The following is a 25,552-nucleotide window of genomic DNA, read 5'->3' as shown; positions in this document are numbered from 1 at the left end:
TTAAATATATTGTAGCCAATATATTTAAAATATTTACTCTTGATAATCGATCACATAAAAACATGCAGTGTCTATCTTTATGGTTTTACGCTAGTCCAAATGGAAAAGCTACAATCCGGGACATTTGAACGATTTTTTGAAAACTGGCGAGAAGTTTAATGAAAATCCGGGACTGTCCCGGCTAAACCGGGACGTATGATTGTAACGGAGTGCTCACCACAAACAAGGTCTGACCGTGAGGCCGAGGTGGGGACTTATATGAACGCCACCCACAGCCGCGTGAGCGCGTCTGGAGTGTAAATTGGTCGAGGTAGCCGGGTCGGGATTGGAGAGGTCAGGGTAGTCGTAATACTTGCCGAGGTCTGGTTTGGAGAGTAACGGATCGTTGCAGGTACTATTAGCCGTGGTCAGGATTGGAGAGAGAAGAGTAGTCGTGGTTCGTTGCCGCGGTCGTGGTTAGAAAGGTGCGGATCGTCGTACGTAGCCGGGGTCAGGAGAATAGAAGAGCGGAGTCCGATGGAAAGCCGGGGTCAAGAACTGCGACCTAGGAACAATGGAACAAGGCAGGACTTCGCAGGCAGGGAAGCAGTGAACACTGCGCAACATAGGTTTATGCTCAGCCAATGTGCCAGTGGCACAGCTGAGCATATAAGGAGGGAGGCAACCAATGAGGCTGGAGGTGCAGAGAAGGTTCGTCTGAAGTGGCGGCTACTATTGGCCGTTCTGTGATGCAGGACAGGTGTGGGGAGGTGCTCCGGTGATGAGTGGAAGGTGCAGGTCCTGCGTGCGCCGGTCGCGCGCTGCGCATGCGCGAAGCGTGGTGTCAACACGTGGGTGGAGTCCAGAGTGACTGGAAGGAGCATATAGCTGCAGATGAAGCGCGCGCTCGCCCAGCATGGCAGGTAGTCCCCGAGGAGGTGCCAAGGCTGATGGGCTGCACGGGAGACCTGGAAGCGAAGAGAGGTGGGCGGGGAGTGTGCTGAGGGTGGCGTGACTCCCCGATACTCACAGTACCCCCCCACCCCCCCTTTAAGGGCGTCTCCAGGCAGGGTTATTGTGTTTTAATTACTATATTACTATATATGTGATTAGTATGTTTATTCTACATAAGTAGGTTTTACATATAATACTTACCTGCATGGATTTTGGTTCATCACATCAACATTTTGGATTATTTTCCTCTTTTGATGCTATTAGGAGACTGTTGTTCTCTTAAATTTCATGCTAGGTTACTGTTATTTTTATTGTCCTTTTTTGGTTCTTCATATATACAACTTTTTGTGTTTAAGCTTATATATAGCTGAGATATATCTTACAAGTATATTGTTTTTGGATTGATTTTTTTGTTTTGTTATTATTTATTAAATTGTTTTATAATTACCCTCTTTTATATTACTTGTGTGGCCTCTTTGGAATTCATCTAGCCTCTAGAAAACACTTTTTTCCATTAACATATTTCTGCGCTAGGGTTTTTGTTCCTTCCAATTTAGGCTTGAGAGGGTATCTCTGATGAAAGGCCCGTACGAGTCTGGGAGTGTGAAGATGGTGGTGGGGAATCCAAGACCACTCTTCAGGTCCGAAGCCCTTACAATGCACCAGGTACTAAATAGTTCCACTGGAAAACCTGGAGTCCAGGATGGATTGGACTTCATACTCCGGTTGACCCTGTACGAGGAGAGGAGCAGGATGAGAGGAAGAGTTGGATGAGTAGGGATTCTAGATAACGGGTTTAAGTACTGAGACGTGAAAAAACGAAGGAATCTTCATGGAAGAGGGGAGACTCAGGCGATATGACACTGGGTTGTCTCTGATCTGCCGACTACACAATCCGTTGCCGTATTGTTAAAAATCTCCACACGGATTTGTCCGTGGAGCAGGAGAGATCCACCCCGTGGATTTTATCAGAGTGCGGATTTTTAATACGCTATGTGGATTGTCAGTGATAGAAGAAGAAAAAACAAAAACGAAAAAGGCAGATCGCCCTTTTTGAGACTGATCCGCGGACCAACGGAACCGGACGATTCGAGGCGGGTCCAAATCCGCAAAGAAAAATGGCCCGTCTCTAGTAGCAATAGCAGGAAACCAGTGATCAAGGGGTGACTACACTTTTATTTTCTCACTCAGAATACAAGGAAAAAGGGGAGGCCCCGATTGCAGCAGTCCAAGTTCAAATGTAGTGATGAGATAATTAAAATCAAACTTTAATAGTTACAATAATATAAAATGAAGTTGGACAAACTAACAAAAATGACCAAACAATGTTGATGCTCCTATGAAAGTGCTGGTATGCACACCGGCTGCAAGATCGTCGTTACTCATAGAGTATAGTCGCTAACTCTAATCTCTATAAAAATCCATAGGAATCAACAATAGAAGAACTGCCGAGATGCAGCCTATAGCTTAGTGGCCTCTAGTGGTGAGGGGGAAAATGACTTCCCTAGTCACTGTGGTGTTTAAGGACATATAAAACTCAGCAGTTTGTTAAATCTCATGGCTAGAGAGATGGCTTCTCCGTCAATTCGGTATTATTTATAACGCAGGTTCTAACATCTGAGGGTAGTTCAGATCTCTTATTAGCTAGAAGGACAAGTATGAATTAGCAGACTATCGCCTAGCACAGTGTTTCCCAACTCCAGTCCTCAGGGAAACCCAACAGGTCAGGTCTTAAGGGTATCCCTGCACCAGCACAGGTGGGTCAATCGGCGGCTCAGTCATTTTGACTGAGCCACCTGTGCTGGAGCAGGGATATCCTTAAGACCTGACCTGTTGGGGTTCCCTGAGGACTGGAGTTGGGAAACACTGGCCTAGCAAATGCAACGCTATCTAGTACTATATATCATTATACACATTCTAAATGTCTTTGCTGCTATTCTATGCCACTAACACTATATACTTCCAGGAGTAGCACCTACAGGAGCAACATGACTGTTACAAAGTATATTTACAGCAACATGTTCTATACACTGTTGGAAGTGTTCATACAACACTTCAACCGGTAAAAACTATGTTGCATAGTGTATTCATCAACTGTGGGAAGTGGGCAATAGGCAACTATATTACAATTGCTGCCTTTGACTACTATACATGTATTATAATGCACAGCACGTACTAGTACATCCCACAGCGCTCCGTGTCAGTCAGCTCATTATCATTTCAGCATTAAGTATCAGATGAGTTAGGGTTCTACACAAGGTAGACTTCTGAACTTTTATTTCTATTGATGTAATAGGATCATACATACACCTTACTCCTACTACACTAAGAGGTTTATATATATATACCTGCATTTGTTGATACTCCACTAGTAGTTATTAGTGGCATCTCTTTAGCCATGAGATATAGCAAACAGCTGAGTTTTATATGTCCTTAAACACCATAGTGACTAGGGAAGTCGTTTTCCCCTCACCACTAGCTATAGGCTGCATCTCTGCATCTCTTCCATTTTTGATACCTATGGATTTTTATAGCGATTAGAGTTAGGCCGCGGGCATGGTCAGCGCTTAGCCGCTGAGCCGCTGAGCCGCTGAGCCGCGCTCACGCTTGTCAGTGAGCCCCTGCAGCCGCAATGAGACCGGCTTTAGCAGGGGCTCGCGCACGCTTCCACAGGCGTGCAGAGGCGCAGCAGACAGAAAAATTTACATTTCAGCGCTGAGGGGAGTGGAGGGCCGGTCACGTGAGCGGTTCGCCCAATGTGGGCGAACCAGCTCCATGACGTCACTGGCACGCCCATAGACACGCCCCCGGAAGGCACGCGTAGTAAGGCCAGGGAAAGCACCCGCTTTCCCTCAGCCTCCGCGCGCCTCCACACGGCTGCAGTCTCTATGGACTCAGCCTTAGCGACTATACTCTATGAGTAACTGCTATCTTGCAGCCGGTGTGCATACCAGCACTTTCATAGGAGCATCAACATTGTTTGGTCATTTTTGTTAGTTTGTCCAACTTCATTTTATATTATTGTAACTATTAAAGTTTGATTTTAATTATCTCATCACTACATTTGAACTTGGACTGCTACAATCGGGGCCTCCCCTTTTCCCTGTATTATTATAAGGCTTTGTCTATGTATACCATTAGCCCCAGCACCCAGTTCTCTATTGACAGTTGCCAGAGTTCATTCCTTCTCCCCCTGTCCCCCCCCTTTTTTTTAAACTCAACCAGAATACCACAACTTTTTTTTTAAATCGACAAATGTATCAGTTTTTCACTTTCTAATTGTAAGACAATAGGATTTATTTTAGAATGTCTTTCCCGTTTTCCTATTTGTACACTGTAAATATTGCTTAAACCTTCCTCCGCAATGTACGACTACTTTTTAGATAGCCACCTCAACCACAGTGTGGAGACCTCAGCTGTTCCCTTACAGCACAGAGGTCATTGAGGTTGATAGGTTATGGAGGTGACATTGACTTTCATCCGTTGAGAGGCATGGAGCCTATGACCTGGGAAGCAGGAGCCTGTGGTGGCCATCTTTGATTAGGTCACACAAAATGCTTGCTCGTCTCTAGTGATTAGACAAAGAGTGAAAACAAAAACCATGTCAAACCAATAAAACTGCAGGAAATACAACATAGATAAATAAAGATCTACATACATAAATACATAGACCCCAAGTGTATCAACAATACAGTTTTGCACCATATACTTATTAAAAGCAATAACATAACATTTAGGACTCGTCCTGGTGAGTGTTTGCTTTTCATAACACTACTTGTTTGGGCAACTTTTATCTACTTTGCCACAAAGAAAGATGGCCACCGCACGCACGCGTCGCTTCCCGTGATGCAATAAGCATGCTGCCAGGTTGAGACAGAAGATGGCGGCGCCCATAAAACAAGCCGTAAGATAGAGAGATGTTGGCGGTCATGTCGTTCGCTGTGTTGCGGGCTCTCCGGGTCGGCCCTGCCCGGGTTCTGTGGGGCAGGAGGAGGGCATGTGAGTGCGGGCTTAAGGAGGGTTACACGTACACACCCCTACTCAGCACAGATAGCCTTGTAAATGCGGAGACTACGAGAGGCCTCCGCGGATGATATGACGAGAGCCTGGTCGCTGTCATTTGTACGATAAGGCAGTTTCTCAATCTTTTATCGCCCATTGGGGGCAGGTGATGGTGATGTCCCAACTTGACATGATGACAGCAATCACGGTTATTCACTCTCAAATATATGCACTGATGATGAAAAAGGCATGAATAAGATTGATATTAAGTGTCTTCCTCCCAGAAGCAGGACTTTTCTTTCTCTGTTCCCCGCCTTCCTTTTTTTTATTTGTTTCTTTAATACACTTTGATATAAATTCAACATCATAGTACCTTTTGACTGTCATAAGCAGCAATACACAATAGGGTGTTTAAATGGTCAGTGCTAGCAGATGGTTAGAAATCTGTCGTTTTATTTTATACTTGCCTTTTATTTTCCCCAGAATCACGTCTGCCATTTTAATTGTTTTTTTTTTTTTAAATTCTTGTTTTTTAACTTAGTAAACAGCCTACTTTTAAAGAAGAGAGATACTCAAGGTGTCAATGGATTTGGTGCGTGTTTGTATGGAAAGGACTCTGCAATGGGGCATCTCCTGGGGGTGAGTCAAGAGCTGCCTTCCAATGACACACTTGTTCAGCACCCACCTGCTGTCTCCTCTAATAAAGGTAAATGTCAACTCAACCTCTTGCATAAAAAAACCCACACATTTCTTTATTGAACACATTTCCATAAACATGGTAAACTCCCCACGGATGGTAAAAGGGTAGTTTTGTGCAACAAAAAAAAACCTGAACAATTTAGCCATTTATCTGTCTCTTCCTTAAATAAGAACGTGGTGTGTGTGGTGCTCAAACCTGGGTAAGTGTCCTATTGAGACATATAACATATTGTAACCATTATATGGTGGTCCGGTGATAATGGAGTGGTGTGTTTCTTCCTGCTTGACATTGCAGGACGTCTGGAGCTGTGCTCTGTCTGCACCCTCTGTACTTCTTCCTTAAATAAAACTGCCCTTTGTGTTCTGTGAAAAATTAATATTATCCATTTGTTTTGGTACATGGAATTCTTATCCGGTATATTATTATCCACTCCAAGCTTTGTACTTCTTGATGGCATCAGGATTATTTTCCAAGAAGTACAAGTGATGAGTGACACTGCCTGTAGCTATTCCATTTCACAATCATACGCTTAAAGGAATTAAGTCAAATTAATAATGACACATTAAAGAGACTGGTAACAATGCAGAAATTCAAATGTAAAAATTATTTTAAAGTACTTATTCTTCTCTAATCTACATTAGCATTTAAATAATAACAATAATCTACATTTAACCAATAAACATGTCACTTGCTATTTAGAGCTGCCATGTAGCTTACTGTTCAGGCACCAAATATTATTCTTTTTAATGTTTCATGCTTCTGTCTCTGCAGCTGAACAAGATCTTTTGTTAATACATAGACCGGATCAGCCTGAAAACCCCAAAGTCCTAAGAGTTGCTATTATAGGAGCGCCAAACGCTGGAAAATCAACGTTGTCCAACCAGCTACTGGGCAGAAAGGTACATAACCTCCCCCAACCTAACATGACTCTCGTTAAAGGGCAAAATGCCCCCCAAATGAGATGGGTATATAGAGAGATAAATATAACACACACCACTCCTCCTCCAGTGGTGTGTTCACATAGCAATGCCTGCAATTTGTTCTGATTTTGCTTCATCCCGCCAGGAAGCATATAACTGTTTTTTAAATGGAGTCTACAAAGGGTCTTCTATAACCGGGGGGGGAGGGAGGTTACGTTGCAGAGGCCCCGTGCTCTTCCCCAAGGCATTTAAATTAAATGCAGTGGGACCGTGTGAGGCCTCTGCAACTCGGTTACCGTGATTCAGCCAGCTTCGGCCCATGGCAACACCAAGTCAAATGACGCAGCGGCGTGATGTTGCATGACCTGTGGCGCTAAGGTGTGTGTGTGGGGGGGGGGGGAGGGGCGTGAGCACTGGGGGAGGGCAGGGAGGAGGCCAGCACCAGAAGTTTGCACACACCTGCTCTTTAACAAGCTCCAGATAAAAACAATTTTCTAATAATATTCTTTGAATGCCAATTATGTAACAAATTGAGAGGAACTAATATAGCCATTTTAATTTAGCTTGTGGGATATATATATATATATATATATATATATATATATATATATAATTTTATTTTTCTCCTGGGAGGGGGGGGGGTACAGTTTAAAGAATGAGTGAGTAGGGGGAAAACTGGAGGTGGATAGAGTACTCTATTGTACAGTAAGGTGACTTGCCCAAGGTCGCAAGCTGACACGGGAATTGGAAGCAGATTACCCTGTTTCAAAGGCAATGACATTACCACCTAGTTCAACTGTGTTGAGTCAGCTGCAGGCCTTGGTGTTAAACAGTTTTTAAATATACTGTTTCATGCTTGCTTAGTAATTTTATTGAGTGTTTAGAACAGGGGGGACCAACTACAGTCCTCTAGCTACCAACAGGTCAGGTTTTCAGGATATCCCTGCTTCAGCACAGGTGGCTCAATCAGTGGCTGAGCCTTCAAATGCGCCCCTGATTGAGCCACCTGTGCTGAAGAAGGGATATCTTGAAAACCTGACATGTTGGTAGCTCTTGAGGACGGAGTTGGCCACCTGTGATGTAGGCTATGGGGCTTATTCTTTATTAGCCAAAGCAGCTGATCGGGCCATTCTCAGCCCGAAATTCCCCATTGAGGTCAGTGGGGAGTTTGGGCCGGAAACAACCTGATCAGTCACTTTGGAAATAGAAAAACACTGAAACCCCCAAGGTGCCCATTCTGTCTCCTGCAGGTTTTCCCCGTGTCCAAGAAAGTGCATACCACACGCTGCCAAGCACAGGGTGTTATCACAGACGGCGAGACACAAGTGGTGGGTATTGGACACGGCTGGTGATCTCCTCTTTAAGGCTTTGTCCCCGCTGGCGCTGATTCTTTACCCTCTTTTCTTTGCTGAAGCACTGTGATATTTCCTTTTACCACAACTAGAATTGTGTTTTGCATAAAAGTTAAAGCGATGCCTGTAATGATAAAAAGACACTGTGGGAAGGGTGCTCCAGGGACAGCCTTGAAATGTGCTAGGGCCGGGGTGGCCAACTCCAGTACTCAATGGCCACCAACAGGCCAGGTATTGGGGACTGAGCCACCTGTGCTGAAGCAGGGATACCCTGAAAACCTGTCCTGTCAGTGGCCCTTGAGGACTTGAGTTGGCCACAAAAATTAAAACTTCTTTACGTCTAGGAAACCACAGTTGCATAATCCCCTCAACATAACACGCTAGGAGATATTAAAAACAGGAGAAATTGCTTGTTGCGTTGAGGGATTATGTAACTGGTTTGCGATAAGGAAAGCAGCGACTATACTGCAAGAGCCCTTCAATTTTTCTATATGAAAAGCAATCTGACCTTAAATCCAATCAGCATGTCGCTCACTTCTTTGTTGTAGCACCAACTCTTTCAAAAAGACAAAGTGTTATTCGCCCCAGTCGCCTCTGAGATCGATTTTCCCCACCCCCCTCGGATGTAAAACACTGACCTGCATGTGTGCCCGAGTTTAATACATTATAATACATTATAATACATTTATTACACACTGGCAGCACATGTAATGAGGTCGTTTCTCCGTGGCGGTTAGCCCATATTTACTGTGTGATGTTTGTTTTCAATGTATAGATTCTCCTGGACACTCCTGGTCTCACCAGCCCTACAAAAGTCAGAAGGTGCGTTCTACTGTCTGTCCTTGTTCATTGAATTGGCAGCTTCCTCCCTTGCATGATTTATATTTCACTTTTATATTAAAGTGCTGCTCACAAAACTGTAATAGAGGAGGTCTGATTTCACTTTTTTTTATTTTTTTTTTAACGAGGCATTTTTCGCCAAAAAAAAAAAAAACTAGTGGAAAAGGTAGATACACCCCTTACTGCCACCCTATTTAAATGTCATTTCTGCTTTAATCCCATTAAAAAAAAAAAACGAACTTTAAATGGGGTCGTATAGGGTGAAACTGCACCTCTTAGGTGAGTGAGGTTGTTTTCCTAAGTTGTCTGTGGGCAAAACACTTTATTTTCTGCACAAAAATGTTAAACTTCTTAACATATATTAACAATATTTTGTTTTCATTAATTTTTACGGGGGGGAAAAATGGCATTTGTAATGTAGTTATTACAGGTCACCTGCTTGATCATGTATATCTTCACATATATACTTTATATAGTGACTAGAATGGCAACTCGCCATTTGCACACCTCTCTACCAATGGAGGTGGTATGTTGTGTATGTTATGTGTTCCCTAACCTCTTAGGGGTTTTGCTTTCCTTCGATCAGCCAATGGGCAGTTTTTGTGGCGTGTACATTAAATTATTGTAAGTCATTAGAGCATAGGCTCTGTGCCTAGAACCTTACTGTGGGGTTCAGATTGGTTAGAAAATATTAAGTTCAAGGATAATACATGTGCCAGAAGCTGAAATATATAAATGATTGAAACAATAACTATTTCATGTTACTCCCAATGGGACTTCAATTACAGTATAGTGTGCTCTACGCAGCACATGGGAATGTTACAGATGAGCTTACAATCTATGTTTTTGGTGCCTGAGGCACAGGGAGATAACGTATGTGAAAAAAACTTATCAAAAGTGGCGCTCTATATATTCAGGTGTAGTGAATAAACCAACAGTGGGGTGTAAAATCAACTCTATAAAAAATAATAGTGATACTTATACAAACACATAACGATTGCCGCTGTAACCCGGTGAAGGACTGCTCTCTCAATCCTCGTGACAAGTGGAAGGTATGGATCATCAGGAAGCGCAAACATGTGAAAACAAAGACATATTCTGATGGTGCAGTATAGTGAAAAATTGTGTGTTACTATATTAGCAAAGTCTGTGATCTGAATACTGACAAACGTGAGAGGAACAGGGACACGTAAAGGTATCTTTAAATGTTGTGCCGCAGATGGTGTTGATCTGATAAGCACGCTGTCACTCTGACAGGTAAGTCACTCCAATGGGCCTCTAGTATACAATAAAACTGGACATAGTGTAGACTGTATAAGGTAATTTATAAAAGTAGATAAAATCCAATAAACTCACATGGTACAAGGTTTAAACAAGCATTTAGATCTCACGCAGTGGATCTCTGCAATCGGATGAGTAGTCTCTCAGCTGTTCCTCTGTGCTGGCGTGCGTGTCACGGATGCGTCTCACCGAAAACCGGAAGTGACGACATCCGCTTCTAGAGGTTCCGGTTTGGGTCAGCAACGTCACTCTACGCGTTTCACCTTCTCGGTTTCATCAGGAGTGATGAAACCGAGAAGGTGAAATGCGTAGAGTGACGTTGCTGACCCGAAGCGGATGTCGTCACTTCCGGTTTTCGGTGAGACGCATCCGTGACACGCACGCCAGCACAGAAGAACAGCTGAGAGACTACTCATCCGGTTGCAGAGATCCACTGCGTGAGATCTAAATGCTTGTTTAAACCTTGTACCATGTGAGTTTATTGGATTTTATCTACTTTTATAAATTACCTTATACAGTCTACACTATGTCCAGTTTTATTGTATACTAGAGGCCCATTGGAGTGACTTGCCTATCGGAGTGACAGCGTGCTTATCAGATCAACACCATCTGCGGCACAACATTTAAAGATACCTTTACGTGTCCCTGTTCATCTCACGTTTGTGAGTATTCAGATCACAGACTTTGCTAATATAGTAACACACGGTTTTTCACTATATACTGCACCATCAGAATATGTCTTTGTTTTCACATGTTTGCTCTTCCTGATGATCCATACCTTCCACAGGGAGATAACGTGACTTGCCCAAGGTCACAAGGATCTGACACCGGGAATTGGACAAGGGGAACCTGGTAGAGAAAAGCGACTAACTGCAGTGAGGCTGGGCTATAATCTGCTCTCTTGCATGTGTTCTGTTGTTTCATGTTGTGCATTTTCTCTCTTAAGACATAATTTAGAGCAGTCCCTTCTGCAGGGCCCCTGGGACTCCATGAAGTCGGCTGACGTAGGTAGGAGTTTTCTCCAATTTACTCATCGTTTTTCTTGTATAGTGCTGACCATGTACACAGCGCTGTACATAAGAATTTTGCAGACATCCGTCCCTGCCCCGTAGAGCTTACAATCTAATTTTGGTGCTTGTGTCTTGCCCAAGGTCATAAGGAGCCGACACTGGGAATTTGAACCAGGCTTCAAACTTAGTGTCACTGTTCAGTGTCTTTACTCACGGAGCTGTTCCTTCAGCCACACTTACCTCTGAGTTATGAAAAGGTCAATTTCAGCCTGAACCCTCTACAAAGAAATCGGCGCACAAAGCAGAGGTTTCTTCTTTGGTCCTGAATACTTATTTTTGGATGTCTCCAGCCACGTAGTTGATTTTCTTTAAAGTACAAGCGATGTATGATTTTATAAGCCAGGGAGCTATATACACAGGATGAGACCATCATATGTTAATGTTGAGTGAATCCCTCGCCTTAGAACAGCTTCCAAACTAATGGCACATTTACATAGTGACATGTCATAGATGCATTTTGGGAAATGCGTAAGATTTCATTAAGTAGGCTATGCGATGGATTTCAACCATGTGGTGATGCATCTTCTAAAAAATAAAAAGACCTCGACACCAAAAGTTTGCTAAAACTTTATTGGAATCGCAAATCTAGTAATAATTAATTAATTAGGTGTGATATACCTCAGTGGCTGCCTGGCCAAAGCAGGCTACGTTTTGGTAGGTCATCTGAAATGTACCCTTGCCCACGGTAACAGGAATATGACAAGCATATCGGAAAGGCGGGTGGTAAGTTGGCATGTGGAGGGGAACTGAGGGACATCTGATCTCAGTTCTGGGGACTTCCGACTGCACAGTTCTAATTCCAGTGCTGTAGAAACAAGCACTGCAAATGCTACGTTGTGTTGATAGAACCCTTAAACAAAAAAACAAACAAAACGAGAGCCTGTAAAGTATTCCTTTTTACGAAGCTGTTTGAGGAAACCTGTCCAGTTGGAATGTATATTGCCTGAAGCCAAATGCAAGCTCCTATGTGCACTGTTCTTTAGTAAGGTAACTTTTTATATACAGTAGCACAAGGTGCAAAATGGCAGTGAAGGTTGGCAATACAAGTCTTTTTTTAATAAGGCAACGCTGTGGTTTCCAACCTTTTTTTTAGTTAAGGAACCCGATGTGAAATTCTTAAGAACCCCAACCTCTCTAATAGTGCGTCTGAGATCAGATGCATTGTAAGGAACCCCAACTCTCTCTAATAGTGTCTGAGATCAAACAAATTGTAAATTCTTCTGTATTTGGTACAATTTTAAAATTACAGGGAACCCTTTAGGTTCCTAGGAACCCTGGTTGAAAAACACTAGTGTAACTGGATACCACCAAGTTGCTGGACAGGCCAAAAGCTGAAAGGAGAACCTTAAAGACAAAATAAACCCCTTTCAGCCCACAGCCCCAAGAGTAATGAATAGATCGAAACCTGCCATGAGCAAAGTGACCGAACGGGCAATACACGTGCATCACAGCCCATGCAGTCCGAGCTCCTGCTGCTCTCGGGCCAGCTATGCAATGTAGCTGTTGTATTTGGTTTGTCTTCCTTGTTTCAGTGTTGGTTATGGTGGATGTTGCGGATTTCTGGACCAGGAACTGTCTGAGCCACGAAGTCCTCCAGTGCTTGTTTCTGCACTCGCATGTCCCCAGTGTACTGGTGATGAACAAAGTGAGTGCACTTTTTGTGTGTGTGTATATATATATATATGTGTGTGTGTGTGTGTGTGTGTGTGTGTGATGCTTGTACAGTGTGCAAGCACCACTGTGGTGCAGCATGCAGTAATTAATGCAAAAGGCTTTCCCCTCGAGTCAGACTGCATTACAGAAACATTTCTCCTGTAGTGGGAACGTTTTAAAGGAAGATCTCCCCTTTAATTTATTTTATGTAATCTTTACACTATATATTTTATGTAACTTTTAAAGAAGGCCTTTTTATAGGGCAGATTATTCTACATGCATTCTGGTTTCTTTACTTGTTATGCATTACCACTCGGGCTTGTACATGTGTCGGCTTTCAACTATTTTTTAAAATGTCCTCTGTTGGCAATGATTGGAAAAGATGCCTGTGTGTTTTTTTAATTTATATATATATAATTTTTTTTTTTTTTTTTTTTAATATTTTTATTCGAGTGCTTCATGTTCTTGCATTATCCCTTATAGATTTACAGGTTGACTAAACTTGTAGCAGACTGGGCACCTTTTTAAATCGCAGTGGCTTGAGTATTCCTGATGAAATGTGGTGGTAAATTGTCATCTATAAAGTCTGTTAAGAATTGTTGAATTCGAGTCCTATTTTACAATAGACATTTACTTTGAATAGTATATGTACTTCTTGAATTTAAGGGTTTATCTTCTTTGAGTGAATCTTCTAGATCTGTTTTTCAACCAGGGTTCCTAGGAATGCTTGGGTTCCTCGGGGGTTCCTTGCAATTTTCATGTAATTTGAACAATTGTACCAAATACTGTACAGAAGCAGGGAATAAAACACAAAAGCGCACCGAGGGTCAAGATTTAATTAAAACATGTTAGTAGTAGTAACAATAAAAACTTACATATAAGGGTAAGTACATCCAGTATTAAGGTGCAGAGGAAACAGTCCTGGTGGTGTCCTGGGCATAAAGAGATGGTGCAGAGGCTTACAAGGTAGACCCACGTGCTGGGGCTGCCTGGCTCAGCACCATATAGTTCTTACTTCCGGGTTGCAGCTTCTTGCAGGACCCGTGAATAGTAGCCCGCCTCAAATGCCGGTTTCCCAGAGAAACTCACTCCGGCGTGCCGAAGGGTCTCTGGTTGTTGATGGGACAGCTGGGGGTAGGTACACCTGTGGGCTGACTTCTAGCTGCACCGTAGGGCTTTCGCAACGTGTTTCACACAGTGTTGTGCTTCATCAGGCAATATTTTGGACACCTACGTGGGGGCCTTTTAAACAGTAATACTGGGTTCCCAATAGGGTAGAGAATTAGCCAATAGGAGTACATGCATAATAAATGCAATGCACTAACGAGGCTTAAAAGGTATTGTGAATGCAAACGGTATGCATTGAACCTTATATTAATAAAAACAAATAAATTTCATCAGCAATATATTAATAATGAAATAAAAGACACTGCAAAAAGCCACCCATGTAGGTAATAACCCATAATTGATCATGTAAAGGTATTACAGGATCACACTTGAATCACAAAGATACATGCAATAAAAACACATTGTAAATGGGGGATAGAAAGGAAGGGAAAGAGGTGAAGGGTTTAAATAGATAGAGTGAAACAGATAAATGAGAGGAGAGAAAGAAGGATAATATAGAAAGAAAAAAAGAGAGGGGGCGGGAAAGGGAGAGAAGGATAAGATAAACTAGCAGGGGAAAAAAAAGGTGAAGAAGAGGTAGAAAGAAAACAAAAGAAAAAGAAAGAGAGGAAAAAAGAAATGAAAAGGGGGGGAGGGAAGGGGAGGGAGGGAAAAGGGGAGGAAGGAGTGAGAGGGGGGGGGGGGGGAAGTCCCAGGGGTATAGGGATTAAGAACTAAAAATGGATCTCAATAATTTTAATAATGGATAAAAAATCTCATTAGTCTTAATGCAACAACTAATATCTGTTTATCTCAAAAAGGGTGTCAGTTCGATATAATCATTGAGACCTCCTGGGTATTTGGACTGTAGGGTAAAGATCCAAAATTGCTCACGTTTGGCAAGTTGTAGATCTCTATCTCCTGCCCTCACATTGCTTTTTATTATCTCAATACCCATATATTGTACACCCACTGTACTACAATTGTGTACTTCTTTAAAGTGAGTCAAAAGATGAGTTAGAGGTTTGGAGGTCCCTTCTAGTTTAGGGATATTAGTTATGTTGCGTAAATGCTCCATAATGCGTAGTTTCAAATTTCGCTTTGTCCTGCCCACGTACTGCAGTCCGCAGCTACACTGCAGAATGTACACCACATACTTTGACAGACAATCAATAAAACTCGAAATTTTGAAAGTAGTCCCTGTAACGTGGGATTTAAAGGTCTTACAGGTTAGCATTTTTGGGCAAATCTTGCACCTAGCGCATTTATGATTTCCCACGACTCCCAGTTGGTCCCTTAGATCTTTCTTGGGTTCTTTGTCTGTTCCCTTTAATAGACTAGGGGCAAGGATGGTTTTTAAAGTTTGTGCTTTTTTAAAAACAACGGGTGGTTTCGGGGCAAGGAATTTATTTAAAATTGGATCCATATGTAAAATGTGCCAATGTTTGGTCAAAATATTTTTTATGGAGTTATGGGAAGAATTAAATTGTGTCACAAAATATGGTGTCTCTTGTTTGTCTTTTTTATGGTTGACAGGGGGGGAATCAAGTGTGTGAATGTTATCGACTTCTAAGTCAGTGTTTTTACATCCTATGGTTTTGGCATGAATTTGTTTACTCTTTTTCTTTTTTAGTAGTAATGAATCCCTATTTTTATTCAGTGCTTTAAGGTAGGATTCAGATATTAATTCCTCCTGATAGCCCTTGTGTCTAAAGCGTTTAATCAGTATTTGTGACTGTTCCATATAGCTATCAACAGTTGCACAATTCCTCCTGATGCGGAGAAATTGGCTATACGGAATATTGTCAATGCACTTCTTTTGATGTCCGCTTTTGGGATGCAAATAGGAATTTACATTAGTGTCTTTAAAGAAAGTTTGGGTAAGAAGAGAGTCTCCCTTAATGGAGATTGATAGGTCCAGGAAGGTAGTATTGTCCTTTTGGACATTGCTAGTAAAGGTGAGATTAAAGTTGTTGTTATTTATTCTATCAACAAAGTTTTTAAATGACGTCTCATCGCCATCCCAGACAACTAGTATATCATCAATGTATCTCCTCCAGAGTTTTAACTGAGGAGGAGATACAGTGATACCCCATATATGCATCGACTCCCACCATCCCATGTAAAGATTGGCGAAGAATGCATCTGATCGCAGACAAGTTATTAGAGAGGGTTGGGGTTCCTTACAATGCATCTGATCTCAGGTGCACTATTGGAGAGGGTTGGGGTTCCTCAGAACATCACAATATGATTTTATAGAGTTTCTAAACTAAAAAAAAGGTTACCAATGTTCTAGATGGATTGCTTGAAGCACTATATGACCCAACTTTGTTCACCATTGCTCTTTTCCTGGCTCAGGTGGACTTGGTAAAGAAAAAGGGGGTTTTGCTAGAAGTAACAAACCAGCTGACCGAGGGAATCGTGAACAGGAAGAAAGCGTGGGTAAAATCGGTGGTCAAACCTTCATCAGACTCTGAAAAAAAACCTAACCCACATGGACAATTCGAGGTGAAGGCTGCCCCATCTCCCGAGTTGGAGCCAACAGAGTCTCCGGTGGATCCTGAGATGATTGCACATCCGGTTTCTGGGGACACACCAGATCCCATGGATGAGCGGAAACAAGCGCTCAAAAACCTGAAGAACAAGAAAGGCTGGCCTCAGTTCCAGGAGGTGTTCATGCTCTCGGCAATGAGTGGGGGTGAGGTGCAGATGCTGAAGGTAAATAAGTCCACTTGGTCACTTGTCATGACGGCGACTAGTATTTCTAAAGCGTTTTTTAGTTCCAAAGCACTTTCCCATTGCATTTCAGAGACATGTAACTGTCTATTTTAAATATATAAATGGGTGTCTGGATTGCAATCTAGTGCTGAAGCACTGGTCTGGCAGACCTGAGACATTGCAGGAGTGTACGCTGAATGAAAAGACCATTTTATCGGGGCTTCATCATTATAAAAGATAAGGCGCACTTCACACGATCATGCACGCCCACAAACAAAAATACACTGAAAGCCAAAAGTAAATAAATCTAATGAAGTTAGGGGCATACTTTCTCTCCTTGAAAGGACAATAATGCAATTTGTCAATGAGGAATAGTGCACAAAAGGGATTTTATAATATGAAGTGGTTCAATCAACTAAAATGTTGGTGCTTGTTCAGGACCTTTTTCCTAATGGTCTTGAGAGGTCCTTTATGATGACCGAAATGGAGGTTGAGAACTGCTTCCTAGAAGATAATCGTCCACAAACGCAGCGTACGGACAGAGAGGGAGCAGCGAGTCATCACCTGACGCGTTTCATGAAGTCACTTTATCAAGTGATGGGAGTCCGATCCTGGAGAATACTAGATCATTTACAAATTGTGACCTTTTTTTTTATTTTTTTATTTTTTTACTGATCACATGAAAAAATGATATGCAGATTGGAGCCCTGCAAGTAGTGTGTTGTGTTTTTATTTATTTAATTTTATGGGACATGGTGACATTGTGGAGTAATTCTGTACCAATCAGGTCTATATGTTGGTCTGGGCACAAATAGGTTAGTGACGTTTCTACCATTGACTCGTTTTAGAGGTACCTGCTGACTCTCGCCAAACCCAGAGACTGGGAATTTCACAGCGACGTTGTTACCACTCAGTCACCAGAGGAAATCTGCGACAATATAATCCGGGAGAAGTTGCTGGAGAATCTGCCCCAGGAAGTGCCTTACAACGTGACCCAGGTAACGGCGCAGATCTTTTTTTTATGTCGTTTAAATAAAAAAAAAAGGGCTGCTTATACAATATTAAATAATAGGTTTATGTGAGATTAGTATTGCAATCTTTAGTTCTCTCAATTATAACATACGCTAAGCTTTTCAATACAGTTCTTTGCTGCATGTCACTTGTATACCAACAAAGAGACTTTAACTGGTCTCGTGACCATCTGTTGTGTCGTGTGTCATCCGTTGCCAAATCATTTATATTGAAAGAGGACGTTTGCTACACGCCAGTCTGTTTGCACTACCTGCACAGTGCTGCTTTTCCAGATGAAGGTGAAACAAAGTTCTGCAAAATATCTGGTGAATAAAAATCCAGAAATGGAATTTGTGCTCATGAAAGCTGACTAGTTTTTGTCGAGGGATCCTTTTTTCCAAAGAGCTAAAAAAAAATTTTTTTTGTATTAAATGTACAGATCCTAACACAAATTAACACATTAAGTGTGATTTTGCTTTGACTAGATGTTTCGGCTCTTGTCTGTGGCATAAATACTAAATTTCACTGTTTCTGCAATACGTTGCAGACACCTTGGCCTTATACTTGTGGTCCACCGTTATTCCCTTTTTCTGTTTCTTTACTCTCTTTTTAATTCCTGGGGTGCACTGCTGAATATTGATGGATGTCACTTTGTGTGTTTGGGGGGGGGGTTGCAGATCACAGAGTTGTGGGAGGAAGGGCCTGGAGGGGAGCTGGTCATTCTGCAGACGCTGCTGGTACTGAAGGAAAGTCACGTGGTGAGTACATGGCCGCACACCGAGCCAGGGGATTGACATCCCTCATGTTGTCACGTTAATGGAATATGAGGTGTGAAACCGCATTTCTTCTTCTCTGCACACAGAAAATGCTAATTGGCCCCGGTGGGAAGATGATCAGCAAGATCGCACAGGATGCCGGGCGAGACCTGATGGATGTTTTCCTCTGCGATGTTCGGCTGCGGCTGGCTGTGAAAGTTAAAAAGTGATTTTGCTGGAAGGATCGCCTGGTGCTTCAACGTTGTTGGATGAGATTTCCTCTGGAGCGGGCAGAAAGTAAGAGTCTTCAACCATCCTGCTGGATCGCTGCTGCCAATTACTGAGATGCTTGGGTTAGCCTGACAGCTCCTCGTCACCTTACTGTCTGAAGACTAAGGAGCCAGCATAAGATTCCTAATTCAAAACCCCTAACGGACCCTGCCAAGTACCAACTTCACACAAGACTGATCAAATCTGGCCAGCTTGCATTTTTATAATGAACTAAATATAGCTAATAACTAATTATAGCGTTCTGACACGTTTCAGAAAAAAAAATCAGGGAGGCAATAATATTTTCATTTTTCGTCTCTAAGAACGAAGTCCCAATTTGACCCCACTGCCCTGGCTGAAGATGGGAGGGGGGGGGGGGGATGTGGTATTGCCACAGGAAGTGTGAGTGCAGTGGCAGATTTGCATACTGAGAATGATGCACCCACTGCAGTTGCTGACAGCTGGAAAGAAGCCACAGAGCAGAAGTTCATATGAAGAGTAATCATCCAGCATATGGGAGAGTAAAAATGAATATACTATATAATAGGCGTGTACACACAATCATGAAGGCTAAATGTTGTGCAGGCATACCAACTCCAGTCCTCGACGGCCGCAAATAGGCCAGTTTTTCGGGATATTCCTACTTCAGCACAGCTGGCTCAATTAGTGGCTCAGTCATACTAAGCCACTAGTTGAGCCAGATGTGCTAAAGTGGGGATATCCTGAAAACCTGACCTGTTTGCGGCCTTTGAGGACTGGAGTTGTGCAGGCCTGGTATAGGCACTTGTGTATGTAGACCAGTTTATACACGTACATCACCACAATTTATGTCTAGCACATGCATTTAAATATCTCTGTATGAACGAATATAAATAACCTTCCATGGTCAGCCGTCTTCTCTCCTCTGTCACATTGTCTATTGATTTTATGAATCGTTTATAACAGTGTCACATGTTTTGACCCTCTGTCCTTTTATTAACTTTCTCCCTGCACAAGTGGCTGCTGTGTTTTTCTTGCTTTGTACAGTGACCACCCTGCTGCTGTTAGTGAGGGAAATGTTGGACATGACGGGATCAGCAGTGCGGGATGTTGAAATCAGGGCTCCAATCCGAGCAGATTAAAATGGGGGGGAAACTGCAAAGTTCAACCTGATTGTAAATATCGGACATGCGTAGCTGCTGACTTGGGTGGCAAACTCTCCATTTCTGTCCCTACACCTTCTCTGGATCTGAACCGTGCTCTTTTCCTTTTTCAGCATTCCCGAGATATTTGGTGAAATTACCGGTGTGACTTCCTGGTTTTTAAAGGGGATTTAAATTACCATCCAATAGGAAGCCCCCAACCAATGACATGGCTTCCCATTGGCAAGCAGAACCTTTAAGGTTTGGTGCCCACATTTGTTTTCCTTGGAGGGAGATGTAGAACTTGTAACTTCACCTGCAGGTATCCTGGGAACCAGTGTGTTGGCAGAGCTTAAAATGGCACGGCTCAGCTCCAGTGTACAATCTACCCCTCCAATTACAATGCTGGGAGGGAGGAAGGAAGGAGAAAGCAACCAGGATTGCTGCTCTAACCTTTTCCTCATGGCCTCTGGAGAGGATAAATAAATAATTTTAAAAAATAGCATGTTCTTGTATAGCGCTGCTAGTTTTGCGTTGCACTTTACAGAGACATGTTACAGGCACAGTCCCTGCCCCGTGGAGCTTACAATCTGTTTTTGGTGCCTGAGGCACAGGGAGGTAAAGTGACTTGCCCAAGGTCACAAGGAGCCGACACTGGGAATTGAACCAGGTTCCCCTGCTTCATTCAGTGTCTTTACTCACTGAGCCACTACTTCATACATATTTTATGTGGGCACATGCAACTATTAGAGGGAAAAATATACAAAAGGGGATATATACAAGAACAAGGCTATGAAGAGGTGTGTGGTGTGTTGTGGTTTTTTTTTTTTTTTTTTAAGGGGTGCTAATTCCCATAACCTATGGGAATTAGCACCCCAAAAAAAACCTTCGAAGCCTTTTTCTTGAGTAAATCCCCTTTTGGCCATAGGGTGGGGCCACGCCATAAAGTGCAAAACAAGAAACGGCAAAAAGTTTGACGAGGGTACAGCGTACATCACGTGTAAGACTCATGGTCTGCATATTCCTATCTCAAAGGTTAAAAGGAGTGTTTCTTGCTCAAATCTCAATTTTTCTTTTAAGGACATTTTGCAAAAAAATAAAAATAAATTTAAAAAAAACACCCTGTTTCAGGCTCCAAACAGTCTTTCCTAAGTTACCCAAGTAAGGCATGATGTCCTTCAAAGTTAAATGAGGATTTGAACAAGAAACACTGACTCTTTTTATCCTTTTGAGAAGAGATATAGGAGTGGTGTATGCTGTACGCTTGTCAGCCCCCTGGTTGTTTCCTAGTTTGCGCACTCATCCCATTCCCTTGGTTCATCCAGAAAGGAAAAGCTGAACCGATTTTGATGTCAAAAGGTAGTTCGGTCACTTGCAAAGTATCGTCACTTTCCACCTGCAGCTAAGTACGCACTGACATTACTGGTAGAGAAATACGTGCTGTGTTTTGCTACACTTTGTTCTATAATCCTCAGCATTTTTAGATATGATATTCTCAAAGTACACACAGGTAGTAAGTAATATGATTAGTGTAGTATAAAGACAATTTGCAGTGTAAACCTGTTGTGTTATCGCCAATGGGTTGTAGACCCCCACGTGGCAGTGGGAGGGTTAAGTAGCTTATAATTGTGCAGAGATACATAGAGGGAGTATCACCATAGAGTACAGCATGGGGGAAGGAGTTACCAGTCCCCTCTCACAGCATGGTGCCAGGAGATATGAGGGCGCCAAATGAGCCACTCACCCCACCCTCCCAGGCAGAGGTGGGTGACTAGAGATAAGAGTGTCAAAACATGCCCTAGTCACACGCCCCTAGAACAGGGAGCTCAACTCCAGTCTTCAAGCCCCTCCCCCAAACAGGTCAGGTTTTCAGGCTATCCCTGCTTCAGCACAGGTGGTTCAATCGGAGGCTCATTCAATGACAGCCTCCTGATTGAGCTTCTTGTGCTGAAGAAGGGATAGCCTGAAAACCTGACCCAGGGAGGAGGGTGGGGTTTGAATATTGCTCACTGCCCTGGGACACAAAGACATTCAAAGGAGAGCAATTGATCAAGCACCCTGTATGTTTGCATTTAGTAACTGAAGGGGTTAAAAGAAATGGACTGCGTGTTGAGTGGTGGTTATTTTTTATTTATATATATATATATATATATATATATATACATATACACACACAGTATATATATATATATATATATATATATATATATATATATTTTTTTTTTTTAAAGAGCGCCTCCATATTGCAGAACTCTGTTCTCGGAGTAAAAAATGTTTAGTTGGGTGGATGCGTTCAGTAAAAATCAGTATTGCTCTGGGCTTGCGGCTGCACTTTACCTTTTAGACAAGAGTCCAGAAGAAGCAATGCATCTTCCAGCCAAAATTAGCCCCGGTAGTCAGTGAATATTTAGTACAATACTTCTCTGCCTTCTAAAGTCCCGGACATTTATATACTCTGCCCCATATATAACAAAAGACCATTCTGCAAAAGAAGACCCCCCCCCCGTGCATGACGCCTCACCTGCAGAGACCCACGAGTAAAAAGTCCAGGCATATGAACGAGAACACTTTTTTATTGGACACACGTACAAATCCCAGCGCTCAGAGCGAAACACATCTGATACACCGCCGACAAAGATGCTCCTGCTGGTCTGGACCCGCCAAACATCCCTTGAAGCGCATCCAGCTTGGCCGTGTCCGCTGCTTTCTTCAGGAGGTCTTGAAGGCGAATGGAGGAGCAGCAGTAGAACCCTTACCATTACTAAACTCAGTAATGGTAACGGTTTCATTGCCACCCCACAAGCATGGTCTTGGTTCACCGGCAGCCGACGATAAGGTTGAAGATGTTACAGTGTCACAGTGGAAATACACTCCCATATTCAACATGCTACTTCGTTTAATCCCAACTCTGCCTCTGCGTTGTCTGTAACCATGTTAATTTTACTTCTCTACTCAGTGATCTGCCATATCAAAGTAATATTCCTTTCTAGGGCCAACACTGACAGGGTGTTGCAGTGCAACGCCCAATTTACAGGCACATTGAGCCCAGAGATGTCACATTGTACCACTTTTAACTACCTCTTAAATAACTGACATTGCCTGTCATAGAAGTAAAAGAGAGGGGGTCTGTTGGATCAAATGCTTATTTTAAGATATCTAATGGGAATTTAACAAGAAACAAGATGGCAGATTGTGTACCTTCACCCCTTGGCTGCCAGAGCCTCTGAAGGCCTCTGGTAGCCAAGGGTTAAAGGTTCAATTACCGCTCCCCCTTCCCCCCAACAATAAGTCAAAGTAAAAAAAGAAAACAATGAAAAAGTATCCTCATTTGCCAGCTGTACACATCATGACACCGCTGAGCTTGCTTGGATCCTTGGAGCTTCTTGCTGTATCTGCAGTGTGTGAGTCTTGGCATAGTACATCATCTATACTGTAGTGTCGTATACCAAACTTACAGTATATAATGATATCCCAAACCCAGCCCCAAGAACAGGGGGATCCTCCTTCGCCGACACTTCTCCGCTACTTTTTGCCTTTGCCAACAAGAGACCTTCGAATAAAGGATGAAAGAAATAAGTGAGGAAGCGGTGACAAGTGAACGGTTTCCGGCTTTCATTCTGCACATCAGGCCACTGGCACATACATTATACCCCGTGTGATGTTTCAAGGAACCGAAGCACATGGTGCAAATGAAAACTCCAGGCACCTTGAGAAGTCACTGTTTCTTTTTCTACGGAGGAGATTTTCCCATAAAGCTGCGCTTATAGCGCCGGCGACGTCAGGCTGCGGTCGCTGGAAAACAATCAAATGGAGATGACTTCCAGCGTTCAAGCTCCGTCGCGTCGCGCTTGCTATAAGCGCACGCGACGGCGGCAATGCATTTGTTTTGACGCGGTCGCCGGCACTATAAGCGCAGCCTGAGACACATCCCCATCCCACTACAAAGTACAGGTGTAGGAAGACTAATTTACTGTCTCCGGCAGAAAAAGCAAACAGCCGCGGCATTGGGTACAATGCCTGACGTGATCGCACTGCGGGCGGGGGGGGGGGGACCCATGCTTCTGGATGGGAAACCCCACGCAGAGTTAATCCGTCCAGACCGCGAGCAGCCTCTTGCAAACAGTAAGCCTTGCTGCATCTGTACAGTCGTTTCATAATGAAACCTCCCAGTGGCAGAGGGATCTGCGATTAAATGACAAGGTGTTGCTGACTCTCCACCTCCCCCAGGCAGCTAAGGGGTTAAGCGTCAATTATAGTCTTAGAACTCAAATAGTCTTAATAATAAGAATCATCTGAAATTAAAACAATCCAAAAAGAGATTTATATATAAAAAATTAAATTGATATGCAACATACAGAAAATAGTAAAAGAAAAATTGTTATGAAGATAATTGTTTTTACTAAGATAGATGTATAAATATTGTTCCTTGATCAAAATTGTACATGTAAGTAAGATGTTAATTTAAGTAAAATAATAAAAAAAATTGGGGGGGGAAAAAAAGAACTAAAATAGTCTAAGTTATGTACATTTCAAATAAACCACAACAGATTAGTTACATGGCATGGGAAACGCCTGCAAGAAGTTATTACCGCATGTTTGATAGGGGGGAAGCCCAGTTCCTTACACCTTGTTGTCAGAGGGGCAGCCATCACAACCACAGACAGAGTAACGTGTAATCCCCAGGGTCTGCAAGTTCAAAAACAAGTCCCTGCACCCACCCACTGGGTGATCTTGTATGATAAGTGTTGTTTTGCCTCTATTTACATGTTGTGGCTTTGTCTGATGGGTTGTAATAGAGCGCCAGGGTAATGGCGAAAGGGTTTCACTCAACCACTTCATTGCTACAGGAGCTCCACAGCGTGTTGCAAAGAAGGGGTTAAAGCTATTGCCATACAGTAGTAACACACAGTGTAGAACCCAGAAATAGGGTCAGCGCTGCCCCCTAAAGAAAATGCGTGTGATATACAATCATTTCAATTTGCCCTCTATAGCCCCTACAGCATGTATTGTAAACATGGCAAATAAAAGGACCAGCAACAGGTTTGTCAAGAATAAAAACATTCCTAATACTTGTGTTATTTTTTTTTTTTTACCCCAGTTTTGCAGCTGGGCATAATTGCCCCAGTGGCTGCAACACTAGATTGTCAGTGGCAATAGAACCCCAGGGATCCCTAGTACTGGTATGTTCTTACCTTGCAGGCGCTGTGACCCAGGAGTGTGTTAATAGTCATCTTCCTTCTTCAGCCTGGGAGGGGAGCTCAGGAACACATACACTGCTCTCTGGCTGGTACTCACTTATAAAGTCTTAGCCTCATTTACATATTGACTAGCTCCTCTGGCTTAGACCACCCCCCTTTAACTGTGTCAGCACTAAGGTATTTTAATTGGTCAAGAAATGTGCTGACTGAGCATGAATATTTCCTGTGACTGTTACATGTTCATTATACATGTTCATTATACATGTTCATTATACATGTTCATTATACATGTTCATGATGTGGGGTGGACTATTCAGTCCTTAAGAACTATAATATTACAGAGAGCTATACCCTGTACCTAACTATAACTCGGCTAACACAATTGATCCATTGGCATGTGTTGTAAAGGTATCCTTATAAAATAGCATGGTATTGAGGACTCTGTAACATTCCCATGGCCAGAGACCTATCCTCCAACTGTACCTATGTAGCAGGTACACTACATGTTTTGGGGTCCTGCACATCAGGGGTACCTGTTTTCATGGCAAAATGTTGCAGGGTCTATGAGGGACAATGAGTTATCACTGACAACTTATGGATATGATCCCGTTTTCAAAAACT

The 25,552-nt window shown here is 42.7% G+C and overlaps 1 protein-coding gene and 1 long non-coding RNA gene across 2 annotated transcripts; one reads left to right on the top strand and one right to left on the bottom strand.

The window, feature by feature from the left end:
• The first annotated feature begins 4,777 nt into the window (after positions 1-4,777).
• Positions 4,778-19,501, top strand: ERAL1 (Era like 12S mitochondrial rRNA chaperone 1). Its single transcript, XM_075589241.1, has 11 exons — positions 4,778-4,932; positions 5,477-5,641; positions 6,407-6,534; positions 7,806-7,883; positions 8,683-8,729; positions 10,975-11,036; positions 12,631-12,743; positions 16,217-16,576; positions 17,425-17,574; positions 18,265-18,345; positions 18,450-19,501. Exons 1-11 carry the CDS (start codon positions 4,851-4,853, stop codon positions 18,570-18,572), a joined length of 1,389 nt encoding a protein of 462 aa, XP_075445356.1. The 5' UTR covers positions 4,778-4,850; the 3' UTR covers positions 18,573-19,501.
• Positions 19,502-22,288: 2,787 nt separating this feature from the next.
• On the bottom strand, positions 22,289-25,017 carry LOC142489060 (uncharacterized). Its single transcript, XR_012799788.1, has 2 exons — positions 24,926-25,017; positions 22,289-23,283 (listed from the first exon to the last, which is right to left on the bottom strand). It is a non-coding gene; the product is annotated as an uncharacterized LOC142489060 (long non-coding RNA).
• Positions 25,018-25,552: the final 535 nt, after the last annotated feature.

The sequence above is a fragment of the Ascaphus truei genome, chromosome 3 (genome assembly GCF_040206685.1).
Source record: "Ascaphus truei isolate aAscTru1 chromosome 3, aAscTru1.hap1, whole genome shotgun sequence".
In the NCBI taxonomy this organism is placed as follows: domain Eukaryota; kingdom Metazoa; phylum Chordata; class Amphibia; order Anura; family Ascaphidae; genus Ascaphus; species Ascaphus truei.
Note: the sequence above shows the minus strand (reverse complement) of the source record. Positions and strands in the feature narration are given on the sequence as shown.

Excerpts from the sequence above, each read along its gene's own strand:
- ERAL1 (XM_075589241.1), top strand. The coding sequence starts at position 4,851 with ATGTTGGCGGTCATGTCGTTCGCTGTGTTGCGGGCTCTCCGGGTCGGC. Across the intron at positions 5,642-6,406 it reads TGCTGTCTCCTCTAATAAAG|CTGAACAAGATCTTTTGTTA; the intron begins GTAAATGTCAAC and ends CTGTCTCTGCAG. Across the intron at positions 7,884-8,682 it reads CAGACGGCGAGACACAAGTG|ATTCTCCTGGACACTCCTGG; the intron begins GTGGGTATTGGA and ends TTCAATGTATAG.